The sequence below is a fragment of the Rousettus aegyptiacus genome, unplaced genomic scaffold, assembly GCF_014176215.1.
Source record: "Rousettus aegyptiacus isolate mRouAeg1 unplaced genomic scaffold, mRouAeg1.p scaffold_m13_p_6, whole genome shotgun sequence".
NCBI classification, from domain to species: Eukaryota; Metazoa; Chordata; class Mammalia; order Chiroptera; family Pteropodidae; genus Rousettus; species Rousettus aegyptiacus.
This window is the reverse complement of record NW_023416309.1, coordinates 87,769,732-87,787,223: the sequence shown is the minus strand read 5'-3', so window position 1 is coordinate 87,787,223 and position 17,492 is coordinate 87,769,732. Positions and strand designations below refer to the sequence as shown.

Below are 17,492 nucleotides of genomic sequence, written 5' to 3'. Positions count from 1 at the left end.
AGTTAGAAAGGATGTGGATCTTTGTTGATTTGAGCTCCTGGATTAAATTACTCCTGGTTGTATAATTGACTTTGATACGTGGCCTTTAGATCTGAGTTAGGTTTAATAAGATTTAACTGCTTCAAAGGGCTTTATAAGAATTCATTTTATCCATTAAATCTGATTTCAAATGCTACCTACTTCGAGATGCCTTCTCTGACTTGCGCCTTCTCTGACTTGCCCCTTCTCCTGCATTTCTCTTGTGCCATTGTCGATACATACCTTATTCAAGCAATTACATCCATTGCATTTTATCTTATTCTGTGAGCAATGGTTCCTTTACTGCCTCTCTTTAGAAATCTTGAAGGACAGGCAGATATCTTATTCGTATCTGTATCCCAGGCCTAGCACAGACCAGCACCACACTCAATTGAATACACAGGTACTCAATACTTTTTAAAAGTATGTTAATAACATTTAATAAGCACTGTGGCAAATCCTATACCTACCATTCACTGGACACTTTAGGAGAAAAGTACTTTTATTATCCCTATTTTACAATGAGAAAACTGAGAGTAAGAGAGATTAATTTGATCTAAAGTCAAATTTGATCTAAGATCAACTAGTAAGTAGCAGAACTTTTCCTACAGGCTTTTGTCTTCAAGATCTTTGCTCTTAACAACCATCGATGAATAAATGGATGAGAAATTATTTTCATTCCATGGCTGAAGAAGCCACATGGAAGAAGAGTCCTCTATTTATTTTACAGAGACAATTATGATTTAACATTATGGTAAATCCTAACTCACTGGTTTCTAACTTTTGAATCACTTTTACTTCTTCCTCCCTTTCTCCCTTTCCGTCCTTTCCTTTCCTCACTTCCCACCTCCCCTCCTGCTCCCCTTCTCCCCTTTCTCTCTCTGTAAAACTCTCAGGAAAAATGAATGTTCAAATTCCTATATTGAAATGTAATCGAGGCAAGAACTGAGTGTTTTATGGGGAAGGAAACTAATATCTTACTTGGTTCTTTTTTCTTGCCATTCATTCATTTGTAAATTGAGAAATATCAGGCACCTACTGTGTGCTAGGAACCTTTTGTAGGCATTAGAGATAGAGCGGTAAACAAAACAAAGTCCCAGTTCTCACGGAGATTACACTGTAGTGGGCATTTTAAATATACTGCTTCACTTACTCCTCACAATAAGCACATGAGGTAATGATGACAACAATAATAGATAACTCTTAACAATGATTATCTGTGCCAGGCCCTGGGCTCCCATGCTTTATTTGTATTAATTCAATTATCACAACCCTGTGCGGTAGAGGGTATGTTTTCCCAATTTTACAGATGAGGAAATTGAGACACAAAGAGGTAAGTGACTCATTCAAGGTTCCAACGCAGGCAGTGTGTCTCTAACTCCCAGGCTGTGAATCCCAAGGCTGTATTGTTTCGTTTATGTTTCTTTCTTAATATCACAACTTTTAAGTGGCTGAGTCCTATCTCAGGTCGTCTGACTCCCAAGCCCAAGGGTTTGCGCTGCATCCCAGCGGCCTCGTGAAAAACATGAGAACGCCTTGGAATTTTTGCAACACTTTCTCTTCCAAAGAATTCAAACTGCTTTTCACTTAATTCTCAGAGTTGTGAACCCTCCGGTACTGTCAATTCCCCAGCAAGAAGATAGGGCCAGGGCCTCGGGTCAAATTACACTGGTCGGGGCACCCAGCAGATGGCGCTATCTTAGTAGCCACCACCTGGCTGCCCAGTCCCCGGGGCTCACCGCCTCCGCGGAAAGCTTCCCGGCCCTCCCTCACTCCCTTCTCTCTCCCCCTCCCCACGGAGCCCGGGACCACGTGACCTCAAGGCGGCCAATGGGCGAGCAGAGAGGGCGAGCTGGTCCCTGTGGCCGCCATTAAAGCGAAGGGAAAACCCGTGAATTCGGATTAAAGGGGGAAAAACACCGCCCGCTGGGCCCACAAAATGGGGGAGACTACGGCGTCCGGGCGGTGAGGCCGTAGGAGAGCAGACGTTAGGCCGGCTTGGCCCAGGGACTACACGAAGACACAGCCAGGGAATGGTCTAAGCCCGCAGACACCGCCACCACCTCCGCCACTGAGGAGACTCTGGGCTTAAGGACATCGCCGCTGCCGGGCCGGGGGCCTGGGCTTCTCTCCGGTTCTCGCCCTTCCCGCCCCTCTGCGGGCGTCTTGCTGCCCGGGGGAACTCTTCAGGGCTTGGTCTCTGCCCTCTCGGACTCGGTTTTAATTATTTATTGTGTAATTTATTTTTCTTGTGGAAGGGACACACATCCTCTCTGTCCCCCAGAGACGGACGAGCGTCCGCGGGCTCCGCGGCGGCCGCAGTCCGGCCAGCGGGGTGAGCGCGGCACGGCCCTCCCGCCTCCGGCCCGCGGCCCCGGGCGGCTGGGTGCCGGGCGGCGGGGGCTGCTCGCGGCGGCGGCGGGGGGGTGGGTGGGGAGGGCGGGCGGCCCGGCGGCCTCCTCTTCCACGGTCCCCCCAACCAGCACCCCCCCGCCCTCCCCGGTGTCTGTGTTTCTCTCTCTGGTCGGAGGCGGCGGTAATGGCGGATGGTGGGCTGTGGCGCCGCCGGCGGCTGCTGTGAGGGACGATGAGTTCCTCCTTCGTGCCGAACGGGGCCAGCCTGGAAGATTGTCACTGTAACCTCTTCTGCCTGGTGAGTGCCGGGGCCGCGGGCGGTGGGGGGAGGGGGCCGTGAGGTGCGCCTTTGGGCCGTGGGGGAGGGGGTCCGGGTCTGATTCAGATGCCCGAGTCTCCCCGGGCTAGGCCCAGCCGGGGCCGGCACCGCGGCGGAGCTCCGCACCATCCCGGGCAGACGCGTTCGCTCACCCACCGTCCTGAGCTCTGTTTTAGGACAGTTGGCTTTTTTTCCTGCTTGTTTCTGACTTTTTTCCCCCGTTACCATAGTCTTGTCTTCAACTTGGGCTCCTTATTTGGCAGGACACTAACATTTCCTTCTGTGTTTCTTAACTGTTGCTTTTCTCCTTATTGACCACGTATGCCTTCTTCATACTTTCCATTATTGCCTATTCTCCCACTGTCTCCCACTCTGGTGATTGGTTTCCCCCAATAAACAGGACCCCGGAACTTAAGCACTAAAAATCGCTTTTCGTTTTGCCTTTTTTTGTATGAGTCAAACTAACAGAAGGCTGCTTTCTTCTTTGGGTGACTTCAGACGTCTGTAAAAACCAGTAGATACCATTTCATACGTTTTCTCTTTAAACTTTGAAAACAGTTTGCCATTTTGACAATTTCTAGCCATCTTGCTTGTATTAGAACATTATGTTTGTATGTGAGTGGAACGGACTAATGGAGGAGGTGCTATGGTTTTGCGGTATATATTTCTGTATTTGTCTGTTCGCTTGCGTGTTTAGAATGTTTTGAGCAGCCTGCTCCACGTTTCATTGAAAAGTCTAGGGAAGCTGGATGTAGGGATGACAATTGTGGAGAGGTTGGCCCACGTCTGGGACCATCCAGCCGTTTAAGACTTTAAAAGTACCAACTGTTGCAAAAATTTAATCCTCGATTGGACAGCAGCTTAGCTTCATTAATGATTTAAAGTTTCAGTGACTCTTTTTTCATTTTCCTCCTACTTTGAGAAATATTAAGAGAGTATGTGATAGGTAAGTGAATTGAGTGGGCGGAGCACAACTAGTTGGCAAGTGTAAACTGCCAGTCATGTATCAGCAGTTTCAGTTTTGGCACCTATACTTTGCTCTTCTAAGTTATATAGAAGAATTACTGAAGTCTCTCAGTTGAATTTTTTCAGGATGCTAAATTAATATCTTTAATGCCCTTTATAAAATATTTTCTTGTACAGTGCCCATTAATCACCATCTCCCAAGAGGTAATAAGACATCAGGCAGGTTTTACATTTCTATCTTCTCCAACTCAGTCTAATTTTGGTTCTTTTAGGATCATGTTCTTTGAAGATAGACTAGCACAAATCTGACAGTTCTTTGTGAGGAGGTATTTGACTTTTCTTAAAAGGGATATGTGAAGAATTAATAAAAAATTTTTGTTACAGTTCAGATTTATATAAACATGGAATAAGTCCTTAACAATTAGTTTACTACCAATTTGACACCACGGAACAAATGTGACTAGTTAGAGCAGAACTTGAGAGAGGAAATATTTACTCAGTGTGCAATATTAAAGTACATGTTTATATTTAACATTATTACGTTTATTTTATTTCTCCTTAGGATACCTGTTTATTGACCTGCTGTTTAGTGACATGTCAATGTTAATTTTTAACTTTTTAAAATTTTTTGGTTCTTGAATTATTAGAATTAAGCATTTTTAGGTCAATCAGTACCTTAATATATATTGAAAATTTGTAATGTCCTCATGAAATAAGGGATTTTAATAATGAGTACTTTTGACTTTGAATGTATAATAAAAACATCATACTTTCTTTTCTTCAGGCTGACTTGACGGGAATTAAGTGGAAAAGATATGTATGGCAAGGCCCAACTTCTGCCCCTATTCTGTTTCCGGTGACAGAGGAAGACCCCATTTTGAGCAGTTTTAGTCGCTGCCTTAAGGCAGATGTACTTGGTGTTTGGCGGCGAGATCAAAGGCCTGGAAGAAGAGAATTGTGGATATTTTGGTGGGGTGAAGATCCCAATTTCGCTGACCTTATTCACCATGACTTATCAGGTGAAAGCAACTTAAGTTTCTAGCTAATGATATAGCAGTGTTGTATACTTTTTCCGAAAATCATCTGTATTAAGATTTGTTTTTGGTGGAACACTGTTAAGTATAAAGCCAGATAAAAACTTAGCTTCATATTTTATTTCACTATTATTTTATTTTGCTTAAATTAACCATGTTGTGACAGGCTCTTTAAACTTTAAATAACTTTATTCTTTCACTACCCAGGTTCTTCATGAATTTTTCCTAGACTTAAGGAAGACGTGTTACAGTAATCTAAGAAAAATGAAATTAGGCAGCGTAAAGTTCCTAACAAAGTCATGTAATACCTTTGAAGCCAAGTGCATTTAACATTGAGTCAGTTCTGCCACTACTCTTCTGTGAATATGCAGACAATTGTAGCAGTATCTAGAAATGTGTTGTAACTGTCTCATGTTTTTTCAAGGCATATAGTTATTTTATTATTCGTGGTGGTTATTTTATTAAATTTACATGAAGAAATATGTTAATTTTCTTAATTTCGCAGTGATTTTTTTTTTTAATTTTAGATACTAGTTCATCAAAGACTATAAATATGAGAAGAATGCCAACTTATTTACCTTTTTATAGGACATTAGGGTTATATTCTAAAAAGTTACACAGAAATTTTATGAGCAAATCAGTAAGATTTCTTCCATCTCATTTTCTTGATTTAGAACCAAATGCCACTTCAAAGAGAAACTATAACTCTTCAGTATTACTGAAACTTGTGTTTGCTTTAGACTGTAATGGTCAATGTTAGCCGAGTTTTTGATGATAGGGATAGATTAGTTGTTTGCTGCAAGGTACCAAAGATTTCAGCAAAATGTTTGATATGATTCTTGACAGGTAAGTTTAGCATTTTTAGATAACTTTAAAAAGCATTTCAAATTGAGTACTATGAAGTTTCTGTTACTGTCTATTTAACCTATAGAACATTTTATTTTTGGATGTAATGTAATCTAGGCGACTCTTAAACAAGCACTTAGACCAACTTTTGTGCAGGAATGTATGTTACATGTGTTACATTTGTTAGGGTAGTTGCTTTTCACCTTCTAATGAACAAACCCTGTCAGTGTTAATCCTTATTTTTGAGAGTTCTTTTTATGATAATGCTTTCCACCTTGCCTAATAGGATCCCTCCTAGAGATTCTAGCCCTTAGTTCTAGGTATGTAATGTATTTCTAAATATGTAAATGGATCTCTTTGTAAATATGTAGGTGTACTTATATGATACATGATATATCTTAGAATATAAAATTCCTTTAGGGTATCAACCAAGATGATGCTTTCTAATTGTCATGCCAAAAACTAAGCCTGCCAGCTTCCTGTTTCTTTCATTGACTTGGCTGTGCCTATTATTTTAATCTTTATTTTAGGTGGTCACAAAAAATCATCATACTCAAGTGTTTGAAGACTTTTAATGTTGATAAACTATAAATTATAAAGTATAATTTTTGGTAAACATTAATGCTGTCTTTGGTGTTTCAGTCTTAATAATGTTGGCAGAGCATCTGAAACAGACCGTTTACCCCTCCCCCAAGAGTCCATGAAATACATTTTGTGGAATCAAAGATAATTTTAACAGATAATGTAGTATTTAGTTTTACCACAGTGGGACTAATGTTTTGAAAGTTAAAAGCCTATTAAAGTTAAATGTGAATTGTTTTGATACATATTAAAAAGCTATGTAGATCTTTTTTCTTCTGAGTTTCACTTTATAAGTTAAATGTTTTTGTCTGAAATTGGGTTGGAGTTTAAAACATTTCTTCCCTTTAGTTTTTTAGCATAATTTAAAAAATGGTAATATATGTACTTTAAAATATTGTTCTTGAATGTGAAAGTAATTTTGATTGTCACATTTTGCTGAAAGCCATTGAATGGCAAATAACTTTAAAATTTATCAGAGTGAAAGCAATTGAAATAGAAAACCGAAATTTATTATATGGAGTGATATGTAATCATATTTACTGTCCCAAAGCCTGTTCCATACTGTTTTAAACTGTAGTCAGTGGTATTTATATAATGTTCTAGTTTTTTTTTAAACCTATCATTTACTTTAGAATGTTGTTACTTAAATCAGACATATCTTAAAGAATAATAAGGTCTTTTCAGATGGAGTATATTTGTCTCGCTCTTTTCTTTGCTCCAGGGACACCGTCTGCCTCCCTTTTGGGGTAATTAGTCTGCTTCTGTCTCTCTAGCTAACCCCTTTTTCATTTCTTCCCATCTGTGGCACTCTATTCCCTTCTTTTAAGCTCCCCTGAGAAGAGAGCAGCTGGACAGTAGGGGTGGCATCAGCTGCAGGAGGCAATCCTGAGTTCCAAGTGGAGGTGTAGCACTGAGGAAAGGGTAACCGGAAGGACCCAGGTGGTAACTAAAAAGCTGGTTAATTTAGTTTGAGCCTGCTCTTTATAGGCAGTGTCCTTCTGTTTGGTTCAACACCTACCACATTTTGTTACGGAAATGTTTATAATTATAGTGATACTATTGCCCCTGTTGGGGAAGAAGGGAAGGCATTTATATTTGCAAAATTTAGAGTTCTCAGATTTTCTTGTTAACTGAAATATTCAGTAATAAAAGTACAGAATTGCCTTTGTTTAACCTTATTTAAGCCTTTGTGTCATCAGTAATGTATTTTTTAAAATAAACTCTTCATTTTAAACCAGTTTTAGATTCACATAAAAGTTGCAAAGATAGTATAGAGAGTTTCTCTTTAATACTCACCTGGTTTCTTTTAACATATTAAAATGGTACTTTTTTTACAACTAAGGAACCAGTATATATTTTTAAAATCTATTGTTATTTTTGGTGACATTGGTTTGGTGACAGTAAGTTTCAGGTGTATAAGTTAACAGTAAGATATATATATATTGCATTGTGTGTTCCGTACTATAGTTACATTTCTTTCTGTCACCACATATTTGACCCCTTTTATCCCATTTACCTTCCCTCTCTCCCCAGAACCAATATCGATATATAATATTAACTGAAGTCCAGACATCATTTAGAATTCCTTTATTTTCACCTACTATCCTTTTTCTATTCTATGATCTCATCTAGGATTCCATATTCCATTTAATTGCCATGTCATCTTGGGCTGTTCTAGATTATGATAGGTTCTCAGACATTTTTTGTTTTTGATGATCTCGATAGTTCTGAATAGTCTGGTCAGGTTCTATAGTGCATTTAAAATTTCTGCCTGTCTTACATCATGTAGCACATGTTTGGGTCACCTTCCTTTTGAGTTTAGCTGATGTATAGAAATACAACTTAAAACTTGTTTTATTGCTAGTTGGTAAAAATCTGTTACAGCAAACCAAATCTGATTTCTCGTACATACTTTTTTAAAACCTCATTTATTTTGTAGCAGCAGTCAATACTATAGTAAGACCCGTTTTAATACTTAAATAGTTTGTAATACTGTTTGCAAAGACCTGATGATTTTGGGGTCAAGATGTGTGCTAATTTGTACTAGCATAACTAACATTCCAGAAAAATGTTCAAAATGTCCCTTGAATCCCAAAACCAAGCACTTTTTTCAAAAAACTTTTTGCTCTACTCCTCCTAAGAGAATGGATAGTTGAATCCATATCAATATGTTTTGATAGAAAAAGGATTAGAGAACAAAACAACTCTGATTACCTTTTAAATCTTATTTTTTTACTTTAAATTTTGGAGCAGTCCTTGTTTAGTATTTATATATAGAAGTATAAAAATCGATGGTGGGAAAATTTTAGCTTGATCCCTCTGACCAGAAGTCTCTATAGAGAGCAGGACTGATTGGTTCTTTTAAGTAGTATACTGTTTGGTTCAAAGCAAGATTCTTTCATTGTCATTAGTGTGTCCTTGAAGAAGAAAAGTTTTCTGGGCATTTTTATTCTGTGCCTTAATCTTTTTGGAATTTTATTGCTGTCATCATTGACTTTAAGTCTTTCCTTTAAAACAAAAATAAAAACAAAATCTACTCTCCCGATGTTTGCGTCTTAAAAAAAAAATCCTAGTAAGCTAGAATGTGATGAGACTCTGAGAAAACTGATACCTTAAGAACTAAAAAAACAGACTCAGTCAGAGCTAAAAATATTCGTTATTTTTCCTGGCTCCTGTGGTCTATATATGGGATTTTATCAACATATCCAAGTACTTTCATTATGCCAGAGTTTCATCATAAAACTGTCAAAATAAATGGGCCATGGTTAGTCTTAGAATTTAATTTTGGATGCTTTTATTGAAGGATGTTAATTATAGTGGAATTTAACCTTAAGTGGCAGCTTTAACAGGATTGACAAATAGATAAACAGCGGCTAAGTACAAAAATCTATTGTCAGCCAAACTAAAAAATTGTTTGGTGCCTCAGGTAGTCTTAAGAGAGTTAATTCATTTCTATTCTTTTATACTGTAATTTACTTGTGACCCAACTTTTTATATCGGCTGATCTTCTAGGGACAATTTTCTTGGCCATATTTCTTGTGTACTTTCTCTTTTGAGCAAGAGAGTTTTTTATATCTTAAAGATAATCATCAACATGTTAGGCTGTTTTTAAAACAAAGTTAGTTTTTCAGGCTTGCCGTCAGCGATGCTGCCTGCTTAAGGCTCTCAGTAATATTTGTTGAATGAATGGCCTATGAATGGGCAATCACTGTTCAAGACAAATATCCAATTAGACATTTAAACATTCTTTTACGAAATATATAGTATTTCTACCATAATTTTTGACCCATTCATTATTCATTAGTGTATGTTTCACTTTAATAGATTGGCAGAATTATTTAGGAAAAGATTCCTTCTCTTCCAACTTGTTATGTTAGAGATATTTAAAGATCTCAGTTTTGAGAAAAATGTTGAGTACAAGTGCTAGGTATATCAGCTCCCCCCCCCCCCCCACTCATAGAGAATTATTTTGATGACCTGCCACATGCTTTTGCATCGCTATGATCTATATCCTAAGGAAAAAAACATTTCATGGTAATCAGATTTAGCATTTGAACTTTTGCATTGTTCAGGTAAGTACTTTGTAAAAATTTTTCAATTAACAGTGATTAAGAGTTCTAATGCTAATAGTAATGGGAAAGAACTAAAAACACAATTGGAACTATTTTCTCTGGGGATACAGATACTGAAGGAGGAAGACATTTATTTAAATGCATTAAGCAGACTTTTTCCATTGGGCTATGGTTGGCTAAATTCAGAAGAGCCAAGTAAAGAGTTGCCATGTGTTTCTCTTTCTCCCTTCCCTAATATAATGCTAGCATTGAGATTCAAGGACTTATTAGTTAGTGTAAGAGGTGCATATCACTGTCTTTGATTTTACCATTTCACTTTCCATATTTCTGAATACAATATATATAGACGTACTTTTATTATGATTATCGTAACATTAGGATATTAGAAGCTTGGCTTAGTAGGCTTCTTATGTCTAAGCGATCCCACCCCCCAAAAAAACAAAACAAAAAACAAACAAAAAAAACCCCAGAAACCTTCAGGCTTTTCATTGAGTGTTATTAGGACTTAATTCTTATCATTTCCTCAGCAATGAAAAATGGAATTATATTACATAGTGTAATAGTTGATTAGTGTCTTGCATATAAGTGAAGGTGTACTTCAGAGATTTATCGGCTTTAGAAAACCGGAATAGGTAGTATGTTTTTCTTTGTTTTATGTGTAACTCCTATTTGGTTTAATGAGAATTGTGGTCATTTGAAGATATAATGTAAAATGAAGATTGAGTGCACTTGAGTTTCACTAAGTAAAAGCATTAAGTTCATTTGGGTTTCTCCAGATAAAATGTAAAGCAGTTGAGGGAGAAATGCTTGAAAATTAATAATGATTAATTTTCTAAACTAAGTATTCTTAAATAAATAATTTAACTACAGGTTTAACTGAAATAGATTTTTTAAATAAATCCATAAAATTTGCAGAATTTTTGTGAAGATTTATATAAATTATTGTATTACAGCCTTTATTATGCCAATGATTATTTACTTTTTGGAATGAAGGCAAATTCAGTCTCAAGTTTTAAGTGAATGATTTTCTGGTATTTAAAGTTTATAGTGACTGCACAACTTTTGATATGTAATGGTAACTATGTGTCTTGGATCTTTGATGCTTTAAAACTTAGGAAATGATTTTGGTAAAGGCTACTGTGTAGGACAAATGTTAAAACCTTCTTAGCAAGTAAGGATTTTTGAGGTAAAAAGCAATAAAGGTAAAGTATACTAAATAGATTATAAAGAAGTGATGAATTGGGATTTATTTCAGCATAATTCTCTTGGAATTAAGAACATGTATATTTTTTGTTATGTCACATAATTTGAGGTAAACCTTAAAATAGCTATTTAATTTTGAAAGGATAGAACCTGATTAAGCTGAAAACATTGAGAGAGATTCATTTTTTTCTCTTAGTAACTGATAAATACACTTACTTAGACCTTTAAATAAAGCAATGTCACTATGTGCCATATCCTGTTTCTGCTAATCTGTTTTCTTTAATAAAGTGAAACTCTAAGGCTTTAAATAGAAGTAGAAATGGATGTCTATAATAAAATATAAAGAACTTTTAAAATTTAATATTAATGCTAGATATTAATGCTTTAAAAATTCTCCTAACTCTCAAGCATTGTCATTTTCTAAAGCTTACTTCATTTTTTTAAAGGCTACCTTTTAGAAGAAACAAGTAGTTGATTTGAAAGACTTGACTATAATTTAGGAAAACACTTTAAAGAACAACATAAAATCAACATTAACCTTTGTAGTATCACAAATTTCTATTGCAGTTTAAAGTTCACTGTCATTAGGCTTTCTAGTTAATGTTTACCCATTTGTTGTGCAAGTTATAAATATAAACCACGTGTCACTCTTAATACATGTCTCTGCTTGTAAGTAAAAGCATTATAGTTTATTATTTTCTGGGGGTGTAGTGTAGACATTTTTAGTGTTGAATTAAAGGTTTTGTCATTATTTAAATTGAAAGATGATAACTCATTTATAAAGTGTTTATAAAGGTATATAGGCTATAAGAGAATACCAAATTATATTTTAAATAATTTAAAATATGACAGAAGTTAAAATACTGTAGTAGTACCTGTCATTTGTAGTAAGATTGATTGGATGCTTTGTTATTTATAGATATGAAATGGATAGAGAGTGAAAAAATTTTTTTCTGAACTACATCCAGACTTACCTCAAAATGACTATGTTAATGTTTTTTTTTGTTAAGGTTATTTAGAGTGGTTAATAGATTTGCTAGCAAAATCGAGGCTGTATATATAGTTAGTGAGGATAGCTAGCTATAACAATATAAGAAGTACCATTTAAAATTTGTCTTTAAATTTTTAAATTTCTCCCCCAAGTAGAAGATCTTATACTGAATAATAATCATGGGAATCAGTTGAGATGGCTGATAGTGCACTGCTTGTTAGGCTGTGAGCCAAAAGCTTCCTTTTTATTCACTTATTTTTATAGTTGAGTTGTGCATTAGAATGCTGATGGACATAAAATATTTTGAACTTAATTATTAACTGGCTAGTATTTTTGGCAAGCTGACTGACTAGAGGAATTAGGACAAAGTAACTATGCAGTGAGCCAGCTTAGAAAATGACATTTTAAGTATAGAGTGTGTTTACTATTTCCTAGGTTATACAAATGTCCTTTTCATTGATCCAGAAACCAAATCAGTATGTTTGCCGTATAGCATTACCTTTTTATATGGTGAGAAAATAATTTTAAAGTAATTTAATAGAATACATGGCATTTAGGCCTTTAATTCCTTGTGGAGTGATTTTAAAACCTGATATTTTAATGTCTAGAGATATATAGAAGTGATCGTAGCTCAGTATGCTGAGGTGAAGGTGAAGGGAGGCTCATATATTTAGTTTAAACTGTAACACTTTTTGCTTGGCTCTGAGTAGATCTGGTGCCACTGCTTTACTTTTTGTTTCTTTCATTTCTGTTGTAGAAGAGGAAGATGGAGTGTGGGAGAATGGACTTTCTTATGAATGCCGTACTCTGCTTTTCAAAGCAGTTCACAATCTGTTGGAACGGTGTTTAATGAACCGGAACTTTGTACGTATTGGCAAGTGGTTCGTAAAGCCTTATGAAAAAGATGAAAAACCTATAAATAAAAGGTAAGCTGTCTTATTTAAACTCTTACCTGCTATTGCTTTAGGTTTGATAATTTTTATGACTTTACAGAAAATGTCTAAAACAAGCTAATATCTTACATATTTAGGAGGTTAACGTTGGCAGAGTACTATAAGTATTCAGTTTTCTTTGGCTATTTCACCTTTTCTTTTATACACTTTAAGTATTTTCTTGCAGTGGGAATAGGTTGTATTTCAATACAGTGGCCTAAGTTTTGTTTTGGGATGATGGAAAAATTTGTAGGATGAAAGTAGAGGCTTATGCATTGAAGTATACTTTTTTAGTACTAGTAGAAATATATTCGCAGTACTGTGTTAAAATTAAGTAATATTAATACTTGTTAGATAGTGATCTGTAGTTATGTTTTGGATTGAGTTAACCTTTTACATTCTCAAACCTCTCATTTTGCTTTAAAATGATTTGTTTTTTTTTTTTTCTTTAAGACATGTTTACTCTTGCATTATTTGTAATTTTCTTGAACTTTGAAGCAGATTTATGACACGAATATGTAGAGTAGTTGCAGATGGAAGCACAGAAGACTTTAAGATACCTTCTTTTCCCCTGCAGTTAAAAGCTTTAGGTTACTACAGTTCTCTGATTTAAATAATATAAAGCACAATCTGTTAGAAGATGCACTCCCAAGCTGTTGTTGAATTAGGCTTTAGGCTAGATGAAACAGTGGCAAGTAAGATGGGATGTGGAAGAAGATAGAATGAAAGAAATTTATTAGGTAAACATTTGGTTGTTATAATCATTGTCGGGATGTCTTCTTTTGGTGTCAGATGCACACATTTTTTTTTGTGTGCGTGTGGAGTTTTTTCCAACTTCTCTTTTTAGATTAGTAGAATGGATGAGTAGATAAGCCTAGATCAATAAAGGTTCTTGCATTTTTTTCCTCTTTGAAAATTAAACCATTTTGTCAACAAAATAATTGTACAAGTTAGGAATGCATTCAGTTGCAAACAACAGAAAATCTAACTACCTGGCTTACTTGGCTTATGTAGGAATTGATTTTTCTCAATAGCAAGAAGTCTGGAGGTAGGTAGTCCAATGCTAGTGAATCTGTTCAATAATGTCATTAAGGATTCAGGTTCCCTGGAGTTTTCTGCTCTGTCATCTTTAATCTTTGGCTTTCATTCTTATGGTGCCAGTGGGTACCTCTAAACTTCACTCACAATGGATTCTAGGCAGAAAGAGGAAAGAAGGGACGAAGTGAGAAGACTAGGTGACCCTTGGATCAGAAAACAGATTCTTAAAACTCTAGCTGACCTATCCTTGGTTGTACTAAGAGAAACATATTTTTTTATGTGGGAACATTGCCACTCTGAATACAATAAGGCTTTTGGTTGGTAAGAAGAAATGGAGAATAGATATTAAGCAGGCAGTTAGAAGGGGAAATAGATATTAGGTAGGCAGTATATACATTGATATATATTTATATAGTTTTAAGAAGTCAAATGGACTACCAAGATTTAAAATGACAAGCTGTAGTCCTGTGTTCCAACTACTAGATGTGCTTCTCAGAGGCTATCCCATTTAATTCTTCGAACTTTCTTTTAAATTTATCTATTTAAAATTTTAGAAGTAAATAACATGCTTATTCTTGAGTTTTCATTTATTTCAGTCATTCAGGATTAATCTATTGACTTTCTGTTGATAGTTTAGGTATTTTATTCCCTCCCGCACATACCCATTTCTTGGACAGTGACACACTTGTATATACTCTTCTCCCTTCTCTCTTTACTCATCTAGTTAATATAGTTATAAGATTTGGTAAAAAAAAAAAAAAAAAAGTTGTACCTATTTATATTATTATGGTTATATAAATATTATTTATAGCTGAGCCATATAATGTTAGGATTATATTCTGTTTCCTCTACATCTTGTTTTCCTGAGTATTAATGATTCTCTTTTTTCACTTACTTGTGTTAGGGGTAGGTAAACTACCACCCTACAGTGCAAACGTAGCCTGGCACCCGTTTTGTAAATAAAATTGTATTATAACAGCCATGCCCATTCATTAGTGGTTTATTTTATACCTGCTTTCACTAGAGCAGAGTTGTGTAGTTGTGACAGAGATAGATGACTCACAAAGCCTAAAGTATTTAGCCTAAAATATTTATTCTTTGGCTCTTTACAGATGAGATTTGTTGACCCCTGATCTATGTACCTATTGAAAATTCACCCCTAGACTATCTACCAGAAGTATAAATCTTCCCTCCATACCTTTAATGAGTATATATAATCTATTAGTTTCTTTTTTTTCTCTCCACTTAACATCCCTATTTGAGTCCTTCGTTCTTCTATCCTAATTTGAACTGGTTGTTCTGTAAGTGTGTTTTACAGCCGTCATCTTGAGAATTCCCTTTGCGTTTCTGTCTGTGTTGGATCCTTTTATTTCCTAGATCTCATATTTCCTTTTCTTTTGCCTTACTGCTTTGGTAGTGCCCATCCACCAGTAATTTCCTGAGCAGAGAGTACATGAGAAATAATATTTTTGAGGTCATGAATGTCTGAATTACCTCCTTTTCTACTCTTAAGAGTTCTGACTGGAAGTTCTGTGTAATGAATAGCCCTGCAGTTGCAGGCTTAAGTGGAGTGATTGGTCAGAGACCTGGCTATTTTTATTGGTTGCCTGTTGCCCAACTGTCTGTGTGTCTGTCTTACCCTCGTTCCCACCCTTTTAAGTTAGTTTTCCCAGAGGAGTCCTTCAGTACCCTGACTAGAGAGTGTGAACTTTGCTGCCATTGGGTAGGGAGCCTGTTAGGGAAAGGGGGCTGTACTTGTATATTTATATTGGAGAATGGTTTTATAGTATTTAGATATTCACGTAATCCCTCTTTTAAATACATTACCTCAGTTATATCTAATATCTCTGAGTGCTTGAGTACCTCTGTATCCTCTAATTCAGAGAGTGAGAATCTGTAAGTTTTCCACTAATCTGGAATAATGTAACAAGCCTGTCTACAGGATGGGAAAGTAGATCCAGGAGTCTAACTTACTCATTTAAACTGTCATTCCTTCTGTTTTTAGTTAGCAATACATCTGCTTTCAGAGATACACTATTGTCTTCAGCTTCTGAGCCTTTCTGGGAATCTGTAGTTTGATTCAGTTTATGACTTGGCTTTTCCCCCTTAGCCTCTACCTAAGTCAGTTACTATTTTTGCCTTTGCCTGCTAGCTTCCCAAATTTTGTAGCCATATTTTGTCTCCTGCTGCCATATCTTCCATTCTTCATCCCCCCCCTACCCTTTACTGTCTGTTTGGAGGGGGTTTCACAAAGAAGTAAAGATAAATGTATTCAATCAGCCATGTAAGATGCCGAAAGTACCTTCATTAAACTTTCTTAATGTGCCGTTAATAGAAAATATACCTTTTCATGTTGGAGATTTCCATAAATCCAATAGATTCTACTTCTTTAACCATGTAATTGAGCATTAGTGTTCTTCCATGGGCTGACACATTTAGAGGGAGAGTTAAATTGAAATTGTGTTTTCTTAGTGGAGTAGTATCAGAAATAGTGTATGCTCTTTTGAATTACACTTGAAGCACAGTTATACAAAACTAACTTTTCCCAGGAAAGATAAACGATAGTCCTCAAATCTTTTTTCATAAGAACTTTCCTGCCACCCCCTTTCTCATTAGAAAAGCCAGTAGAAAAAAATCAAGCAGATAAGTCTCTCAACTTCTTTTAATTGTGATTTGGGACTGCTCACTTTTCCATTGAATTCAGTGGAATGATATTGGGAAGGTAGATTAAGATTGGATTATAAATTAATGCGTTTCTAGCTCATTGTGAAGCTAACCCATTAAGTGCAGTTATCATAAGTACTAGTATTTTCATTTACTGGTCAATGCACTTTTGTCAAACATATAAACATTCTTAAAAAGAATCAACATAAGGAAGAAAATTTTTACTGTAAAACTGATTTGGTTTGAACAAAGGAGAAAATATTTCTGACCTTTTTTTAATTTCTCCATTTTTTCCTCTTCAGTGTCAGCTTTCATCTTCTAATAATCTGGACTTCCATGTAGTTAATTGTCTGGTTAACTAACAGTTTTCAGGGACTGAAAGAAAGGAAATAGAGTTATATCTAGTGCTACAGCTAGGTTAGCTGTAAACCCTCAACTATCAGGGTAATTAACCACTGGAAAAAACTTCACAAGAAATTTAAGATTTAAAAGAATTACCAAATACAGATATTTGGTTAAAAGAATGACCTTTTTTTGGGACCTTAAACAGTTTAGGTGTTTTCCTACATTGCAATCACTGTTTACTAGTGAAACCACAGGTAAATGAGCTGTAATGAGTAACAGTGATTTACTGTAGGTTTTAAACAGCCTATTAGTAAATGATGTTGCAAACTTGTGATATTTGAGAGCACATTTGAATAAGATTATCTTGAAAAAGATCTTTCTTAAGTTTGTGTTTGGTTAAGTTCTTTGTCATGTTTAATCTGTTATAGCAATTTAGCTGAGTTGGCAGTTAAGTTTGTATATTTAAGAGTTTTAAATGTGTTTGTGAAGGTACACAGGTTTAGAAAGATATTAGGATTTGTTTTAAGAGCTAGTCCAATAGCTTACACTGTGTATTGGCATCGGAGGTCTACTAAGTGGCAGTTGAGATTGTATAGGAAGGTGATAAGTTAATAGGGAACAGTATGA

The 17,492-nt window shown here is 35.9% G+C and overlaps 1 protein-coding gene across 1 annotated transcript in view; it reads left to right on the top strand.

Moving 5' to 3' along the window:
* The first annotated feature begins 2,481 nt into the window (after positions 1-2,481).
* The window catches only part of MED13 (mediator complex subunit 13), a 94,474-nt gene continuing 79,463 nt past the window's right edge, over positions 2,482-17,492 (top strand). Inside the window, exons 1-3 of the mRNA XM_016143388.2 lie at positions 2,482-2,671; positions 4,443-4,677; positions 12,644-12,812. Of these exons, the coding sequence (XP_015998874.1) occupies positions 2,606-2,671; positions 4,443-4,677; positions 12,644-12,812 (470 nt within the window). The 5' untranslated portion in view covers positions 2,482-2,605. The remainder of the gene's footprint in view (positions 2,672-4,442; positions 4,678-12,643; positions 12,813-17,492) is intronic.